Source organism: Micromys minutus, assembly GCF_963924665.1.
Source record: "Micromys minutus genome assembly, chromosome: 25".
NCBI lineage: Eukaryota > Metazoa > Chordata > Mammalia > Rodentia > Muridae > Micromys > Micromys minutus.
The window spans coordinates 1,484,848-1,502,836 of record NC_137960.1 but is presented as its reverse complement, the minus strand read 5'-3'; the positions used below and the strand labels follow the sequence as shown (position 1 = coordinate 1,502,836).

Sequence of the window (17,989 nt, the reverse complement as noted above, 5' to 3'; positions counted from 1 at the left end):
GTGGAACCTGGAGTATTTTTTGGGCGTGGGTGTGTGATAATTTTGCTGTTAATTCACCTACTGTAATTGTACATAAAACAGCAAGCAATGAGCAGTTGGTAAGTTTTGACAAACATGCCACCCTCCCCTTTTTTTTGCAAGGGGAGGCATTTTGAAACAGGGTTTCTCTGTGTAGCCCTAGCTGTCCTGGAAATCATTCTGTAGACCAGGCTGTCCATGAACTCATGGCCTGCCTCTCCCTCCCAAGAAGTGTATAACTCTTAAACCACAGGATATGTCCATTTTTTAACTCTAATGAATGACAGGCACAGGAGTTTGGACGAGGCATTCCCACAACTGGGTCAGCTCCCATCTTTACTCAAGCTTTCTCTTTCCAGACGCAGTCCAGTCTTGTCTCAAATCCTCTAAGTGGCCAAAGATGACACTGGATTTTCTATTTTGTTTCCCTCCTGAGTTTTAGATTACATGCCTGCGTTAGTGTTCCTAGTTTATTTATATAGTACAAGAATGTAACCTAGGCAGCTTCACACACATGAGACAAATGTCCTATCTACTGAGTTACATTCCTAGCTCCCATGATGCCTCTGTTCCAATTCATTTTCCAGGATCAACAGATCAGAAGCCATGTACTAGCACATGTCATTTGCCCATGGGGTCCTGATGTTGATGTACTTCCAAGTTCAATCTTTGGTAGTCTTTTTTAAAAAATTACTTCTACATGTTTGCTTGTTCACCTGCACTGGGTATGTGCCTGGTGTCCCAAAAGGACAAAAGAGGGTGCCAAATTCCCAAGAACTGGAGTTACAAGCAGCTGTAAATTGCCAGGGTACTGGGTCCCAAATTCAGGTTCTCTTCAAGAGAAATGTTAACAGTAGAGCTCTCTGGCCCCAAATGCTTTCACTTTGACTGTTCCTGAACACCCTCAATTTTCTCCAACTTCACTACTCAAGCCTGTGCTACTATTGAAGCTTACCTGCGTTCTTTTAGAAAATCTCCATTTCTGGGGCTGGAGACATGGCTCAATGTATAAGAGCACATATTGCTCTTATAGAGAACCCAGGTTCAATTCCCAGTGCCCAGATGGTGGCTCACAACAACCTGTATCCCTAATCCCAGGGATTCTGATGACCTCCACGGGTAGCAGGCACACATGGTACACATACATACAGGGAGGCAAAATAGTCAAACATAAAATAGTAAATAAAATCTAAAAAGAAGTTTTTAAAATCTCCATTTCTAAATCTGTTTCCCCAGCCTGAGTTGACAGGCATGGCTAGCCTTTTGACGGCGAGACAAAGTCATTGCAAAGTTTGATAGATCATCATCTACAGAGTTCATGTGAATTACACGTTTTGATTTACAAGGGAAAAAAAATCACAAAATCAATCTTGAGCGACTCTTCTTTGCATTCAGACCAAAAATAAGTAAATAAATCAGTCCCAGCTCCAGGCACTGCTCTCAGTCCCAGGCACTGCAACCGCCCCCCTGCCCCCCGCACCCTCAGACCTCAGCTCTGTGCCACCACCTGATTTGCTCTCCTCACTACAACACTTTCCAGAGTGTAACTTTAGCTTCTGGGGAACCAAAGGAATGAATGGATTCCATAGCAGCCTCAGAGAAGGCTCCCCTGCACCTGCAGAGAAGACTGGAACAGAGAAATGAGAGAAAATGCCGGTTTCCACTGTTTATTACTAATATAAAAAAATGTTAAAAAGAAAAAAAAATCATTCTTAGTTCTCCAACAGCTCTCTCCTCTTGCACATATACCCCCCGATCCATTTCCTTAGGGCCCGTTTAAAACCCAACACATTCACTGCCGTTTTCACAGAAAACACCCAGTGCAAAGGATGAGAAGGGGGTCAGGGAGGTGACACTACTGTTCAGGTTCTATCCAGAGACAGGTGGAGAGTCACAAAGTCAAATCAAGGGGCTGGTGGCCTCACAATGACCGAGTCTAACTGAAACGGCCAGGCGGGAGCTGTGTGGGGAGGCCGCCTGAAGCGTTCGTTCCAAGACATCACTGGCCCGGGTCAGACCCAGAATACCAGAGGGCACAGAAAGGGAGGGCACAATGAAGAGGCAGTCTGCAGACATCTTGTCCTCCCATGCTGGGAGGTGGTGAAATCTAGAGGGCACCAAGAGCCCCACTTGATTTGGCAGAAAAACTTACTCTAGTTTTGGGAAGTCACCAAAAACCACCACAGACACTGAGGAAGGCTACAAAGGGCGTACAGTTTCACAAAGCACAGTGACCACAGGCCTTAGCAGTGGGGCTCATGCTACGGACAGAAAGTAGGATGTCCAAAAGCAGGTGGAGGCTGTTCAGAGAGCAAGTCTGTACTATTCACTCAAACTCAGCCTCAAGCCAGACAACCGGCTGCTCTTCCTGGCAGCTGCAAACACTGGGGCTCTACGTGAAAGGACTTAAAACAAGCATAAGAGACTGCTCCAGGGTTGGGAGTTGGGAATGGAGGGCAATACTGAAGGAGAGGTGGACAAATGCACAAGAAACAGCACCAAAGGTTTCCTGTTGAGCAGTCATTTGGCAGAGGGGAAGATCCAGGAGGCAGTAGAAGGTAGCAAGATGGGGTCCCGAAGGTCTCTACAGCCTGGATCAAAGACAGTGTGACTGTTCACTAGTGACAGTCACAGCTCTGGACCCCAAGTGGGCGAGATGAAGAAAGGGGTAGATGTGCCACTGCTTCAAGGTGACAGAAGAGCCTTCAAGTAGCCATAATGGAGCCACAGAGAATGCATGGCCACTAGGTCAGAGGGCTCCTTCCAGCCTGGGTGGGAAGGCACAGTCTCACAGAGGAGGTCCGTTGACGCCTGGATGGTAGAAGGCACAATGGTCTTCATATCGACAGTGGCCCTTCTTTGAAAAGTGTCGGCAGACAGGGCGGTCAGATTTGTCTGTGAATAAGGGAAAAGAGCAGCTTAAAACCTCTCAAGAGCTGGGTGAGGTGGCTCATACCTGTGGCCCCAGCATTCAAAGGCCAAGAGAAAACACTGCCGCAAGTTTGAGGTCAACTTATTCACCCACCCCCAATCAAACTTTTCCTTCCTGACCCCCAAAAATCCTAAGAAAAAAATGTAATAGAATGCAGAGAGAAAGCCAAGGTTCCTCCCATACACTACTTACAAGCATCTTGGCCTTATATTTCTATTTTTGGTGCTAGGGATAAGAACATAAGGCCCCAGGCATGATACACATCTTGCTCAATCATTGAGCAAGACTCCCAGACCAACAAGGATTTTGGAAAGACAGTCTTTCTGAGGGAAGAAAAGTATTCAGGGCTATTTGTACCTCTTAAGGCAGCTAAGAAACTGGTAGTTCAGTGCTAGAGGGCTCCTCAACACGGGTAAAGCCCTGCATTAATTCTCAGTGCTGCTCAGTGAGAGCCCAAAGGAGAAGATTCCCACGCCTGCTGGCACACAGGCCATGGCACAAACAACAAAGTGGGCCTTACCTTCCATCATCTGGGGGCTGTCCTTAGGTGGGTAGATGTTCTTGACAAGAGACCAGCTTCTGAACCTTCGTGGATATCTTGGCTCTCGGTTAAAGCTTTCCCTAAAAGCACCCCCATGGCCTGGCCCAGGAAAAGGGGGTTCAGTATTGACACCCCACCAACCACGACCATATGGGCTAGACCGAGGACCAAGGCCTCCCCGAGTGTGGCCTCTGCCCCGGGGAGGAGGAGGGAGGCTCAGCAATGGTGGGATCACTGGTCCCCTTGATCCTGGAGGACCCCTGTGGAGAGCTACACAGAGAAAGACAGGGAGGTGACTGTCAGCAGCTTAGTCTAACCAAAGCTCCTCCCCTGCCTACATACAAAGCATTCTGACACACCACTTTTAAGTACACAAATCAGCTATCACATCTGAGTTTCCATTGTCCAGGTAAAGAGATACGCTTTCTCAGCGCCTTTTGGCCTCTGGTGTAGGGAACTGAACCTAGGACCTTGTGTATGCCAGGCAACTGACTACTCTTTATTACTGAGCCAAATCTCCAGCCTCAAAACAACCATCCATCTATAAGCCCTTTTCTCCCCGGAAGGTTGTTACCATCCTGACTTCTAACGTGACAAGTGTGGCTCTTCCTGGTTCTGAACTCTGGGCTCTTCTGATAATCATGAGAGTCAAGTTGTCTGGCCAATAGTGCTTGATCTTTTTTTTTTCTCTCTTAAGTGTATCATCCATCCTATTACATGGACTTATGTGCTCTACTGATGGTCATGTGGTATTAACTGTGTGGGCACAACAAACAATTTTATGAACATTCCTATGTGTAGTTAAGTTTCTGTTCAGATACATGTGGCAGAGGAACTGCTCAGAAAGAACAGTGTATTCAATTTTAATCTTATTAAACAACTTACACACTCCCCTCATTGGAAGGGTCAGCCTTTCTCATTTGGTTGATTTGTTGTATGTGTGAGAAACAAAAATATGTATGTATGCTCACATAGGTGTGTCTGATGTCCTTGCAGGCCCAAAAGGGTGCTGGAAATAGACATGGGTGCTACCCAGTTCCACTAGACCATGGGTTGCTAAAATGAATCTCAGGTTCTCTCTACTAGCCTGAAGAACTAGATTTGTAAAATTTTAGATAAGTGTGTGGGTGTTGGGGGTGTGTGCACAGACACCATGTGGTACTTGTGACAGAGCAACAACTTGTGGAATTTGGTTCCTGTACTATCAGGGCCCAAGGATTAAGTCAGACTGTCAGGCTTGGTGGCAAACACTTTTATATGCATAGCCATCTTGTTGTTGGGAAACAGAAACCTTTAACCAACCCCTTTCCTCACATCTCTAAGAGCCCCAGTAACCCACATTCTAACTGTGCGTATGAGTGTGACTTCAGGTAGCTCATGTGTTAATCTTCATGTGCTCACTTTTGAAATATCGCATGCTCAAGTTCACCCATGCCGTGGCGCTGACACCACTTTTTTCCTTTTTAAGACAAAACAATATTCTGCTGAATGTATTTTGTTAGCTTGATGGTACCCTAGGCTTCATAACAACTGACTTGAAAAAAAATCCAAAAAGACAAGCCTGGTGTTGCCTAATCCAAGAAGGTGGGAAGCAGAGGCAAGGGCAAGGCAGATTCTCTCTGTATTCAAGTCTACTCTGGTCTGTACACTGAGTTCCAAACAGCCAAGGCCACATGAGACCTGCTGCAAATACATAAATAACAAAACCCAACAAACCCAAACAAGCAAAATCTCAAACCCCCAAAGACTATGCTTCCAACTCTTGAAACTATAAAACTAGAAGTGGAGGGGTCTCTATGTAGCCCAGGCTAGCCTGGTAACACTACAGTTCTCCTGTCTACTACTCCTCCTGGGGTAGAGGAGTAGAGGCCAGCCATGAGCACGTCCAGCGAGAAGGGGGAAAGGCATAAGAGAGCTGGAGCAGGATGGGGGGGCAAGCAGCCCCTATTTTTAGTTTTCTAACAAAGCTCTATTCTATACAGTTACATGGTTCCATGTCTGTTTAGTTAACAGTGTTATCTGATTAATAGAAGTCTGTATTATTTGATCTAACTCATTGATAAATACTTCCTTTATGATTAACATACATGTGTGTATTCACAGGCCCGAGGCTGACAGGGTCTCACTGAACCTGGAATGTTCTAATTCAGCTATACTTGTTAGCCCGCAAGCCCTAGAGTCTGTCATTGTATTGGGCCCAGGTGTTTATGTGGTTGCTAAGATCTGACACCATGTCCTCATGCTTTTGAAGTAAGTACTTTATGCACTGGACCACCTCCCCAGTACCTCCCCCACTTCCTCCTCTTGGTTTTACTTTTAGAGAGTTTCTTACATAGGCCAGGCTAACACTGATCTCTGAGCTTCCCTGCTGCCACCATGCCTGGACTGCCTGCTGTATACAAACTCTTATCAACTCTAAGGCCATCAGACAGCTACTTTATAAGAATGTTTATTTTACAGTCTTCTTAGAAGTGATGCTTTTATCTGGTATGACTACAAAGTCAAAGTTCACGCTTCTACACAAAAAATGTCTAATCTAGACAACATTCCTTACTGACAGAACCCTTCTTTGATTTCATCTTTACACAGAATTCTGTGTTCATGTATCTACAGGCCTCTGATTCCATTCAGGTAGGGTCTTCTGTAGCCCAGGCTAGCTGGTCTCAAATCTGCTATGTAGGAGAGGCTGGCCAGGGACTACTGATTCTTCCACCAGTCTCCCAAGTATTACAAACTTAGGTTAACATTCGGTGAAACCACAATGTCATAGCTACTGCAGCTTTCCCCCAAATCTTGCTATGCCCTCCCGCATGCCTCTTGGAAGTGTCCCATTTAGAGCCTCTATAGTATTTCTACACTCACAAAATAGAGCTAGACCTAGGGGTTAATCTGGAAGGAAAGTAACATTTTGACAACACCTATTTCCCAACGGTTAACATATATGGTCCCTATTTAGGTACACAATCCCCGGATTTTTGTTTTAAAAGTCTCTGATTTCCCTCCATCCCTTCTCCAGGGCTTAAAAGAGGAATCAGGGCCCAATTTCTCCTCACCTGACTTGGGATCACCAGGCTTTCCATTAGCCATGGGGGGAGGGCCCAGAAGGCTGGGTGGTCCTAAGAGCAGATGTGAAAACACAGTCATCAGAACGGTGCAAAGGACTCATCACCTCGTCTGTACGTGGCCTTTAACACTCATAGTTTTTAATCAGTAAAGTCATATATCCACTCAGCTCTCACCCCGTCCATCTGCCCGTCCCTCTGCAGAGTTGTTTGAGATTCCATCAGAGGGTAACCGAGGTCTCTAACAGCTCTTTCCTTACAGTGTCGCATCCATAACATACCCAGTGATTCCACATACCCCAACCCCTCACCTTAACTGTTGGCCCATCATAGTTTTTTTCTCCTCTCCTTCCCTCGGGGGAGTAGTTCACAGAAGGCTGCACTTTGACCTAACCAGTGGAAGTGTGATCACAAATTTTCTTCCCGGTAATCACCATCTGTAATATCGCTGCCGCCCCTCTCCCCCGCCATTCTGCGGTTGTCAAGCCAGATGTTTAGCCGCCACCTCCCCGGCCTTCTCCAGAAAGGATTATGAGCCAGACTGAAGTTGAGGGTTCAAGCAAGCCAAGCCCTCAATTCAGGTTCCACCAGCAGCCCTCCACACCACGCCCCACCCCACCTCCACGCGTGCGCCCTTCCTCCTTCCGTTGGAGCCTCCTTCCCCGCACTTCATTCTCGCCTAGCCCCTAGCCCGCTGACAGGCGTGTGTACGCCCTGCCCCTCACCCATGGGGCGCTCATCCTCTTCGTCTCCAGGCTCGTCCCGGTCAGACAGTGTGAGATGCTGCGGCGGCTGCTGCTGGTTCTGCTTCTTTCGTTTCGGCATAGCGGCTGCGGCAATGGCTGCAGCAGGATTTGGAGGGCAGAGAGGAAGGGGCACACTAGCTTTCCTTCCGTTTCCGGGTGGGCGGTGGGCCGGGTGACCGAAGCTCCCGCCATGCCACTTCCGGGAGGTCGTGGACGTGCTGCAGCCATTCGCTCCTACAAGGTGCCTCGCTCACTCTACCGCGCGTGGGGAAGCTTTGCTCTCCCCCCTCCCGTGCATCTCCTCCCCACGTGGAAAAGCACCACCGCATTAGTAAGACGCCGGACAGGCTTCCGGCCTCTGGCAGCACGCGCGAGGCTTGTCGCATCCTAAGATCGCCACATCCGGTCCCCCGGTTACCATGGCAACACCTACAGCCACAACTCCGTGCTCTCTGACCTCTCTCCAAAAGTCCTGGTACCGCTTGCATTTTCTCTTCACCCCCGCTCCCGCGTGTGGCCTGTGAGCCCGACTGTTCGGCATTCTCCTTACCGAGTCCGGCCGCCGCAGGCCAGCCCACGGAGCCGCCAGCGCAGTCTCGCAGCTTCGGCTCGCCCGCCAGGGGCCATCCCCACCCCGTGCTGCCGCGCGGTGGGGCGTGTCCTCATCCTCTCGCCCGGCCCCCGCCAGGTGAGTGGCAGCTCCCGGGAGTGCCGGGCGGCTATGACTCGGGTCCCCCCTCCCGCGACTGCCACTTGGTAGCGCCCGTGACGGAGTGGGCCCGGGCCTCCCACGCGCGCCTCCCGCCCGCCGCCCCGTGCATCCCGGAGCCGCGGGCTCTCACGTGCCGCTTGCAACCCCGCCGCCCCGCTCCCCGCCGCCCGCCGCTGACGTCACCGCGGCCCCGCCTCCCCAGGGCCCCGGGCCGCAGGCGGGGGCAGCCCGGGGGAGTCAGTTGCGGCGGCGGGGAGCTCGGCGGAGGGCAGGGCGGGCCGGGGCGCCGGGGCCATGCCGAGGAAGAAGCCCTTCAGCGTGAAGCAGAAGAAGAAGCAGCTGCAGGACAAGCGGGAGCGGAAGCGAGGTCAGGGAGGGGGCGGGGCCGCTGCGCAGCTTCTCTGGAGGAGGGCTGTGCCGCCGCATCGCGGGCGGGGGGGTGGGTGGGCTCTCGCGGTCCCGCGTGGGCTGCCACGGTGGGGGTTTCCCGCAGCGGCGGGACGGGGGGAGGGGGGAGGGTGGGGGATGGGAAACCCTGCTGCTGCTACGGGGCGCTGTGACGACCTCCAGGCCCATCCGGGAGGGGAGTGGAGCGCGCGGTTGGGAGGATGGAGCTTCTGGAGAAGTTGGGGCGACTGAAGAAGAGCTTGTCCTACCGGCTCGAGGGGCTTTAGGTACCCCAAGAACCGGTCTACACCGGCGTCACCGGCCCCTCCCCTCAGGGCTCCAAGATGGGCTTCGCTCCAGTTCCAACAGCCGCAGCGGGAGCCGGGAGCGGCGGGAGGAGCAGACCGACACATCGGATGGGGAATCCGTGACCCATCATATCCGCAGGCTCAACCAGCAACCTTCCCAGGGCCTGGGGCCCAGAGGCTACGACCCCAACCGGTGAGCCAAGGAGAAGGGCGCTGGCCTCATTTCCCCGCCCTCACCCTCAAGGAAAGCTGATGAAGGCTTGAAAGTGGAGCTAGTGAGGCGGGAAGCAAAGGTGGTTCTCCCTGGATGGGCCACAATCTTGTCTCCTAAAGGGGTTGTCAAGAGTTTGTTTAGAGGAGACCTCAACAGCCAGGAGAGAGCTTTTTGGTCAGAAGAGATCAACGAGGAGATTGTCACAGGACCCCACTAGATGCGTAGTCTCTTTTCCATTAGATACCGGTTGCATTTTGAACGGGACAGTCGGGAGGAGGTGGAGAGGAGAAAGAGAGCGGCCCGAGAGCAGGTGTTGCAGCCGGTCAGTGCTGAAGTGCTGGAGTTGGATATCCGGGAAGTGTATCAGCCTGGCTCAGGTGAGTGAGGGTTACTTGTATTTGCTATCAGCTTGGGGAACCTGCTGGCCGGCCGGGAGCAGAGGAGGGGTCCAAAAAAAGTCCTCATGTTTGTTCGGTCTTTTTCTTCATTTGCCAGTCCTGGACTTTCCCCGGCGGCCTCCTTGGAGCTATGAGATGTCCAAAGAACAACTAATGAGCCAGGAGGAGCGGAGCTTCCAGGAATACCTTGGGAAGATACATGGGGCATACACTTCGGAGAAACTCAGCTACTTTGAGCACAATCTGGAGGTGATGCTGGCATGTTGACTGGAGTTGACATACTGTGATCTTAGCGTTGTAGTTCAGGCAGGAGAAGGACTGAAGACAGTCTCTCTTCTGGTCCTTTCAGACATGGAGGCAGCTGTGGCGGGTGTTAGAGATGTCTGACATCATCTTGCTCATTACTGACATCCGACATCCGGTGAGGACTTGGAAAGGTTTGCAAGGGGGTAGGGGGAGATTCTCTTGCGGGCGTGTCCAAAGGCAGGGATTGGAAGACATCTTTTTAAGTTCTTTGATGGGTGTGTGTGAAAGGCCCTGGTTTGCAGGTGCCTGTCTTTCCACTTGTAGAGTGTATGCTTGAAATTGTGAAGCCACAGAGGTCAACCTTGCATATGTTCCTCAGGTGATGATGGCACCTTGCCTAGTGGGATGGGATATCTTACTCATCAAATGGTCGCAGGGACCCCCCTGGCAATCCTCCTCTCCTGATGCTGGGGTTACAGCTGGTGTCCTTCCTTTTTTCCTTTTATGCCTCCTGTTAAAGTCTTCAGTCAGAAACTCATTTGCTTTTCCCCTTTCCTTTTGTTTTGCTCTGCTCTGCCGAGGATGAAGCGCTGGACCTTGCACCTTGCATGTCTTAGGCCTGAGCGTTTACCACTGAGCTGCATCCCCAGCCTGAGGAGCTGAGCATTTAATTTTCCCTGATCCTAGCCCGCCATTCCCCTGGTGGCCAGCTGACCCTATGTTTTCCAGCCTACCACAGCTAGACCAGTAGAAAGTCCTAGTACAGAGCTCCAGGGAGTTCTGAGTCAACTGGGGGCTTCTTGGGCCCAGCCCAAAGGTGTCTTCCTTTCGTCTGTCACCTCTGTAGCCCAACATGATCGACACAGACCCCACCTGGGATACTGGGTTAGTGGGTGAGGTTTGTAGACTGCTGCTGGACAGCCCTGTGAATCCTGGCCTCCTGACTTGGCATCTTCCAGTGGAGAAAGGGAGATCTGTGGGGGACATTTAGGTTGGGGAGCCTCGATGAATGTGCACATACAATTACAAGTGTTCATATGTACGTTTCTATGCACCATCCCCAGCACATATGACATTTACAGTCGTACACACTTAACACAGATACGTACACATTTGTGCATATGTTCTCGTGCATGTAGGCTATGCATGTGTATACATTTGCATGGTTACGTGCACATAGAAGCAGGTGCTATTTCTTACCCAGTCCATTCCTGTTCGTGACTGTCACCACTTCAGTGTGCTAGGTACACACTGTCATACTTCTTGTTCATTTCTTTCATGACCTGCAGGAACCTCCCAGAGACCTGCGTGGGTTATTACTAACCCTGCTTTGCCTTCCCTGCTTGGTGTGGCTGGGTTACTATTTTCACCACAGAATCTACTTCAGCCAGAGCTGTGCCTTGTGTCGGGGAGCTGGGGTCAGCAAATTCTGGAGCGGCTTTTTGTCACTCTGTCTTCTTATGGATTCTGTCACAGGTTGTGAACTTCCCACCAGCACTTTATGAGTATGTGACTGGAGAACTCGGGCTGGCCCTGGTGCTGGTCTTGAACAAGGTGGACTTGGCCCCGCCAGCTCTCGTGGTTGCCTGGAAGCATTATTTTCACCAGCACTACCCCCAGCTCCACATTGTCCTGTTCACCTCTTTCCCTCGGGACACTCGAACTCCACAGGAGCCTGGTAGTGGTGAGTGAGCTTCGGAGAGGGTGTTGGGGGGAGATGAGCAGCAGGGGTTAGAGAACGGAGTTTGGTTGGCATGGGAACCTGATTCAGTCCTGAGGGCAGCGGGAGAGAGAAGAGAGGCACATCTTCATCCTCTTATCTCAGTCTTGAAGAAGAATCGGAGACGGGGGAGAGGATGGACCCGGGCACTGGGGCCAGAGCAGTTGCTGAGAGCCTGTGAAGCCATCACTGTGGGGAAAGGTATGCAGTCCTTGGAGTGGGGCTTTGGGGGAGGGGAGGCTCAAGGGTTCATGTCTGGATGTCTCTCTAACATACATACTTAGGAAAGTTGTAGAGTAAGGTGCCCCCTGATGGTGGGAAGGAGAGAGGCAGGGGTGGGCAGGGGCCTCTGTAGTTTGATGTCCCAAGTTGTCCTAGATGCTATGAGGGAGAGATGTCTGTGACTCCAGAGTGGGGTCCTGTAAACTCTGTACACACTGGCACTCTGATTCTTGTGTGCTGGTGACATTGGCTGTGCGTTAATGATCCATAGTGGCCCAATGAGGGAAACCCCTTTTTCTCTTCAAACAGTGGACTTGAGCAGCTGGCGAGAAAAGATTGCTAGGGATGTGGCTGGGGCCTCCTGGGGTAATGTCTCTGGTGAGGAAGAGGAGGAGGAAGACGGGCCAGCAGTACTGGTAGAACAGCAGACTGACTCAGCGATGGAGCCCACAGGCCCCTCCAGGGAGCGCTATAAGGACGGGGTGGTGACCATCGGCTGTGTAGGTAAGGATTGGCAGCCTACCATGGCGACCTCCTTAGGCTCTGTGTTTCATTGTTTGTAGAGGAGGGAGCTAGGCCTGTTTGGGCTTAGGTTCTTCAAAGAGCAGCCTTTGTAGTTGATCCTGGGGAAACAGAAAGGCTGCCTGCTGCAGCATAGCCAAGCTCTGTCTCTTGATGGCTGTGTCAACTCAAGCAAGTCCTTAAGCTGTTGAGTCACTTGAGAATGAGGTTGCTGATGCACAGTTCAAAGATGGAGATGAACAACGGCCTGCCAAACCTCACAGTGCCTGGCAACTCCTGATAGTGGCAGTGCTTGGTGCTCAGAGTGAGCCGTAGGTGCTCACGTTGCAATTGTAGATACTGGTTTCTAGTACAGGGGTCCTCAAGTCTCAGCAGGATAGCAACATGTGTCAGCTTCCTCTGGGTGGGAGCCCTTTTCAGTGTGGTCAGGGAGTATCTCCCAAGTTAAGGACTGTCACAAGCTCAGCTTGGTAGTGTTTACCTTCAGTCCCAGCGCTTGGAAGCAGAGACAGGAGAATCTCTGTGAGCTCAAGACCAGAATGGTCTACATTGGACAAGGAGAGCTTGTCTCAAAAAGGAAAAGGAAAGCTTTGTTCAGCTCTAGTAGGAGCAGCAGATCTCACCCTGTGGGTCACCATCCCTTTAGGGGGTCAGATGACTCTGTCACAGGGGTCACATTAGGAGCTTAAATTACAGTTTATAACAGCAGCAAAACTACACTTACAAAGTAGCAACAAAAATAATTGTATGTTTGGGGGTCACCATGGAGTGAGGAAAGCTGAAGACCATGCATTACAGGAGAAGCTGAGACAAGGTCTAAGACACTTCGTCACTTTGGGTAGAAGACGTGAGAGGAGACCTTGGTAATTAGTATCTTAGATATTTGTCGGCTTTTGTTTTAGAGTTTTTTTTCCCTATATGTTTTGATGTTTTGCCTGCATGTATGTATGTGATTACTGCAGAGGCCAGAAGAGGGCAGTGGATCCCCTGAAGTTGGGGTTAAACTGTTGGGAGCCACTCTGTGTGGGTCCTGCAAGGGCCTCACAACTCTGAGACATCTCTCTGGCTCTGGCCGTTTGGATCTTAGTTTTAGTGGAACAGCAGGATCTGGTCTCATTTAGAAGTTTGTTCTTTACTGAGTGGACTGAGTGGCAGGAGATGGACAGGAAGGGAAGATGCAAACCCAGAGCACAGCCAAGAACTGCTGGGAGGAGTGTGTGAGGCCAAGGCATAAGGAGTATGAGAGTTTGAGGTCAGCCTGTCCTGTGGTGAGTTCTAGGCCAGCTTGGGCTACAGGTTGTGACACATCTCACAAAAGAAAAAAAGCCAGCCCCCCCCCCCAATTTCTCAGAGGGAGGTGATGGAGGTGTGGGGTGCTGAGACAGAAACGTAATGTGAAAATGGCGGTTCTGGTGGCTGCACTTGGCACCAGAGAAAGTAAAGAACAAAGATAGTTGTTTGTTTAAAAGCCTGTGCATCTGAGACTCCTAAGTGGAGAGAGTGGGAGAGGAGCCAGTGTGGAGGTCTAGAGTGTGGAGAACAGGGAGCTAAGGGGCTGCTGGTAGCTGTCCACGTGGAGAGGCTCAGTTGCTGTGGTTGGGGGGTCTGCAGCTTAGGAGAGAATAGAGAAGTGGGAGTTGGGATTCAGTAGGGATTTCAATTTAAGGGGCCATTGGGAAATATGCTGAGTATCTTAATGCCATGGGACAGGGCAAGGTAGGTGACGAGAAAGCTGAGGGCTGAGGCAGAGCAGCAGTTAGTCTGGGCGAAGGAGGAGAAGAATGGGAACCAAGAAGAGTCTTGAAGTGACGTGGTCACAGTGCCTGAAGTCTCCCATCTGTGAAGTAGAGCTGACAGCTTCTGGGAGCCAGAGGAGGAGAGAGCCACCCCAGAGAAAAGACACCAGAAGCAGTGTCCTCTGCATGGCTCCACCTGGGTGGAGGGCAGAGGTTGCAGGGTGGCACTGACTCACCCTGAGTGCCCACGAGGGTCTTGAGACCAGGGAGCAGGAGGGACACACACCAGATCAGGATGATGCTCTGCGTTAGGAGATGGGCAGATGCACCTCCTAGGAAAGTGCTGTGCTCCACCTGGCCCCGTGCACTAGGATCTGCAAAGCTGCTGTGCGTTTTTGTCTGCGTTCCAGTTCTTAGCCATGGGGGCTGGAGAGATGGCTCAGTGATTAAGAGCATGGCCGCTCTTCTGGAGCACACTGGTTCAACTCCCAGTACCCACTGGTAGCTCACAGCTGTCTGTAACTTCAGTTCTAGGGCATCTGACCTCACACAGACACATGGAGGCAAAACCATCAATACACATAGTATAACACAAACTATCCAGTGTACAGTCACAAGATGAACTCAGGAGATGGTGACACAGCTGAATCTTCAAGGTGGAGGGTTTGTTTTAGTTTTTTGTGAGGTTTCTGTTTCCGAAACAGTCTTACTGTATGGTTTAGGCTGTCCTCACACTCTGAGCTATCCTTCTCCCTCAGCCTTTAAAGTGCTGTGATTATAGGCATGTGTCATCGCACTGGGCTAGGAATTTTACTCTGAGGACAGAAAAGTGTGCTAGTTAGAGGGGAGCTGGCTAGCTTGTGCATCGTCTCTCAAGTGCTGTGTGGACAGGGCCACATGCCACAGAGCTGGGCTTCTGTCAGGTGACGGAGATGCAAGGGCAGTGTCTAGGACCTGCTGGGTCCTGGACCTGGAGGAGGATGAGAGGAAAAGTAGACGTGCCGAGCGTTGCTATGCGTCGGGTTTACTTCTCTAGTGCTGTAAAGACACACCACAACTGGGGCAGCCTGTAAGCCAAGATCCCTCATTGGGAACTCGTTGACAGTTTTAGAGGATGAATCCATGACCATAATAGCAGGGGGCATATTACAGTACAATTCGTAACGGTAGCAATAGTGTAGTTACACAGTAGCAACAGAATGATTTTATGGCCGGTGTAGAGGTCACCACAACATGAAGAACTATAGATATTAAAGGGTCATAACATAAGGAAGGTTGAGAACCACTATCCTAGTCCATCCCAAAACATGTCCTCAAGCATTCAAATATATGAACCTATGGGGGCCATTTTCACTCAAACCAACACAATGTTACCATACTGGAGTTGGGGTGAACTTAAGGGGATGAGGGGCTAAGTAAGCTCAAAGGATGCATGTCAGGTCGAGGAGGAGATGTGAGGCGCAGTGTGCTCTGTGCATGAGTAGTTTAGGCTCTGAGGGCCTGAGTAGTGGAGGGAGGTCTGTGCAGGTCCTGCACTCCGAAGATGGCGTAGCCATGAAAAAGGGGTGTTAGCCAGCGGGCATCTTCCCGGACAGTCAGTGATGGTTATTACGACATGCAGATCTAGTATCTAGATTGTGACCGGTGTGGGTGGAAGGTTTCCGTCCTGTAAATGAGGAACAGATCTTAAAGAGGCCAGGGAATGGCCTGGGGCCACCACTGTGGGCAGGGAGACCAGAGCTTGTCTGGCTTGGTGGCTGTTGGTGCTCCTTGAGTGCTGTTCTCCCGGCAGTCCCAACCACTCTCAGCTCCTCTGGCCCAGAGTAAGAGCTGTCCCACAGTCCTTTGCATTGCCTCCTAGGTTTCCCCAATGTAGGAAAGTCCTCGCTGATCAACGGGCTGGTGGGGCGGAAGGTAGTGAGTGTCTCCAGAACGCCAGGCCACACTCGATACTTTCAGACTTACTTCCTCACCCCCTCTGTGAAGCTCTGTGACTGTCCGGGCCTTATCTTCCCCTCTCTGCTGCCCAGGCAGCTGCAGGTACGTGATAGAGGGGGCTGGAGCCGGGCGGGGGGGGAGGGGAACAGAGATGGTGGACCTGGCAAGGTGCTGAGTGCTGTTTCCACAGGTTCTGGCTGGAATCTACCCCATTGCCCAGATCCAGGAGCCCTACACTTCTGTGGGCTACCTGGCCTCCAGAATCCCTGTGCAGGCTCTGCTACACCTGCGCCACCCAGAGGCAGAGGACCCTTCAGCTGAGCATCCCTGGTGTGCCTGGGATATCTGCGAAGGTGGGCTTCATGGCCTCTTCCTTTTGTCTTTTGCCTACCCTGTCCTCCACACACAGATTCTGGCCTCGAGGAAGGAGTTGTCCGCTTACCCCTAAATTTCTTTGCCACAATCAGAAACACTTGCCTGGACTTGTGTGGAACACTGGAAAGGCCGAGTGTGGGGCTGGAGGGACTAGAACCTGGTTCCTGGGCGTCCCTTACTGTTACTGTTTTCTCTGTTTAGCTTGGGCAGAGAAACGTGGTTATAAAACGGCCAAGGCAGCTCGAAACGATGTGTACAGAGCAGCCAACAGCCTCCTTCGCCTGGCAGTGGATGGCCGCCTCAGCCTGTGTTTCCACCCTCCTGGCTACAGCGAGCAGAGAGGTGAGAGCCCACGTGTTCTCCATAGTCCCTGCTAAGGGACCAGCCTCGGGGTAGATCTCGAGGCCAGACAGAGTTCAGTTCTGTGCAGTTCTGGTGATAGTTTACTGACCTGCAAATGTGGGTGACAGTGGCTTCAGCAAGCCATCCGTGGGGGCTTGAGGACACGCAGAAGCTTTGTCAGCTCTGCAGGTAGGAGGTCTTGTGAGGGGTGTGTGCCAGCACTTGAATTGCCTTTGTCCTCATCTCTGCCTGGCTCTTCTGCTCAGACGTTTGTTTGTGTTCCTCAGGCACCTGGGAGTCTCACGCAGAGACTGCAGAGCTGGTGCAGTCACAGGGCAGGGTGGGGCCAGCAGGTGACGAAGAGGAGGAGGAAGAGGAGGAACTGAGCAGCTCCTGTGAGGAGGAAGGAGAGGAGGATCGGGATGCAGATGAAGAGGGAGAAGGAGATGAGGACACTCCAACTTCAGATACTGGGTCCTGCTTAGCGGCCCGAAACCCATATGCCCTGCTAGGGGAGGATGAGTGCTGAGCCCCACCACGTCCCCTCAGTGGCTTTGCTTCTGGGCTGAGCTGGAGGTGTCTTCCCTTTGCCACCCTGGTTGTGAATAAAGATTGTCTGCTTTGTAGCCCCTTCCCCAGGTGGCCTGAGGTGAGAGCGGCTGCTGTGGGCTGACCGCTCTGGGAGGCTTTCTGCCGTTCTTCATTCTCTGGGAAGCAGAGCTGGGACTGCTGCCCACTGCCTCACATAGCACTTTAGGAATCCCCATGAACAGAGGCCGTCCAAGGGCCCTAGAATTAGCCCTCCTCTCCTGCACTTCAACAGAGTCCTGTTGCCCCTTTTGCTTGGCCTTGGTTTTACGAGCGATTTGTGGGTGAAGGAGTCACGGAGGTGTGTCACCATGGAAGCTTTTTATAGGAATTTTCTAAATTCAGTGAACATTTATCAGATCTGCGTCTGGGACTGTGCTAAGTACGAAATCCGTTGTCCGGTGCCGGAGCCAGGACTGGCCATGACTTGGAGCTCATGGAACACAGACTTTGGGATTAAGATGGGTGTGTGAAGGTTCTCCAAAGCCTGGGGACCTGTGGAGTATAATTCTGGAACTTACTGAGATGTAAATATGAAAAAAAAAGCTTGTGAAAAAAAAGGTAATGAAATGTGTGCAGGCAGAGCCTTAATTACAGCAAACAGCATTCACTGTTGGAGCAGCGGCTCTTTCAGTACAGTGTCCGATTCCATTGAGAGCCTGGGAGCTGAAAGCGCTAGCTAGTGCAGAACCAGTTCATGAACCCATTTGCTCTGGTTTGGGGATGGGGTTCAGACTATTCAGGGCCTGATCTAGAAGTTGGCAGGTGGCTGGGGCCATCTTTAGGACTTCTCTGTATCCCGCAGAAATGAGAGCCCTAGGCTGAATTCACTGTGAAAATGGTGGTGGTGGTGGTGGTGGTGGCGGTGTCAGCCACGGTCTTGTGGCAGTGTGGATGGCAGGGCGGGATTCCTCTGTAGAGGCGCCTCCTCCAGGTCCTGGGGCAATGGCATGTTCTCCAGTGTTAGAACTGGTCTGCCAGC

The 17,989-nt window shown here is 51.5% G+C and overlaps 2 protein-coding genes across 5 annotated transcripts; one reads left to right on the top strand and one right to left on the bottom strand.

Moving 5' to 3' along the window:
• Positions 1-1,677: 1,677 nt before the first annotated feature.
• Positions 1,678-7,403, bottom strand: PRR3 (proline rich 3; the record flags this gene model as incomplete). 4 transcript variants are annotated; one of them, XM_080938093.1, is made up of 4 exons in its annotated part: positions 1,678-2,913; positions 3,471-3,761; positions 6,545-6,607; positions 7,279-7,403. In XM_080938093.1, the coding sequence occupies 4 exons, from the start codon at positions 7,376-7,378 to the stop codon at positions 2,807-2,809; spliced, it is 561 nt and encodes a 186-aa protein (XP_080794219.1). In that variant the 3' UTR covers positions 1,678-2,806. The 4 variants fall into 4 exon arrangements, with proteins under 4 accessions (XP_080794219.1, XP_080794222.1, XP_080794221.1 ...); XM_080938096.1 differs by having other exon boundaries at positions 3,471-3,590; XM_080938095.1 differs by lacking the exon at positions 7,279-7,403 and adding an exon at positions 6,865-6,910.
• A 490-nt stretch (positions 7,404-7,893) lies between these two features.
• GNL1 (G protein nucleolar 1 (putative)) lies at positions 7,894-17,531 on the top strand. Its single transcript, XM_080938047.1, has 12 exons — positions 7,894-8,378; positions 8,734-8,899; positions 9,161-9,297; positions 9,416-9,567; positions 9,668-9,739; positions 11,041-11,248; positions 11,390-11,485; positions 11,816-12,010; positions 15,626-15,804; positions 15,893-16,055; positions 16,279-16,419; positions 16,707-17,531. Exons 1-12 carry the CDS (start codon positions 8,306-8,308, stop codon positions 16,946-16,948), a joined length of 1,824 nt encoding a protein of 607 aa, XP_080794173.1. The 5' UTR covers positions 7,894-8,305; the 3' UTR covers positions 16,949-17,531.
• Positions 17,532-17,989: the final 458 nt, after the last annotated feature.

Coding starts and splice junctions, on each gene's coding strand:
- GNL1 (XM_080938047.1), top strand. CDS start 8,306: ATGCCGAGGAAGAAGCCCTTCAGCGTGAAGCAGAAGAAGAAGCAGCTG. Junction 11,486..11,815: donor AGCCATCACTGTGGGGAAAG/GTATGCAGTCCT, acceptor CTCTTCAAACAG/TGGACTTGAGCAGCTGGCGA. Junction 12,011..15,625: donor GGTGACCATCGGCTGTGTAG/GTAAGGATTGGC, acceptor ATTGCCTCCTAG/GTTTCCCCAATGTAGGAAAG.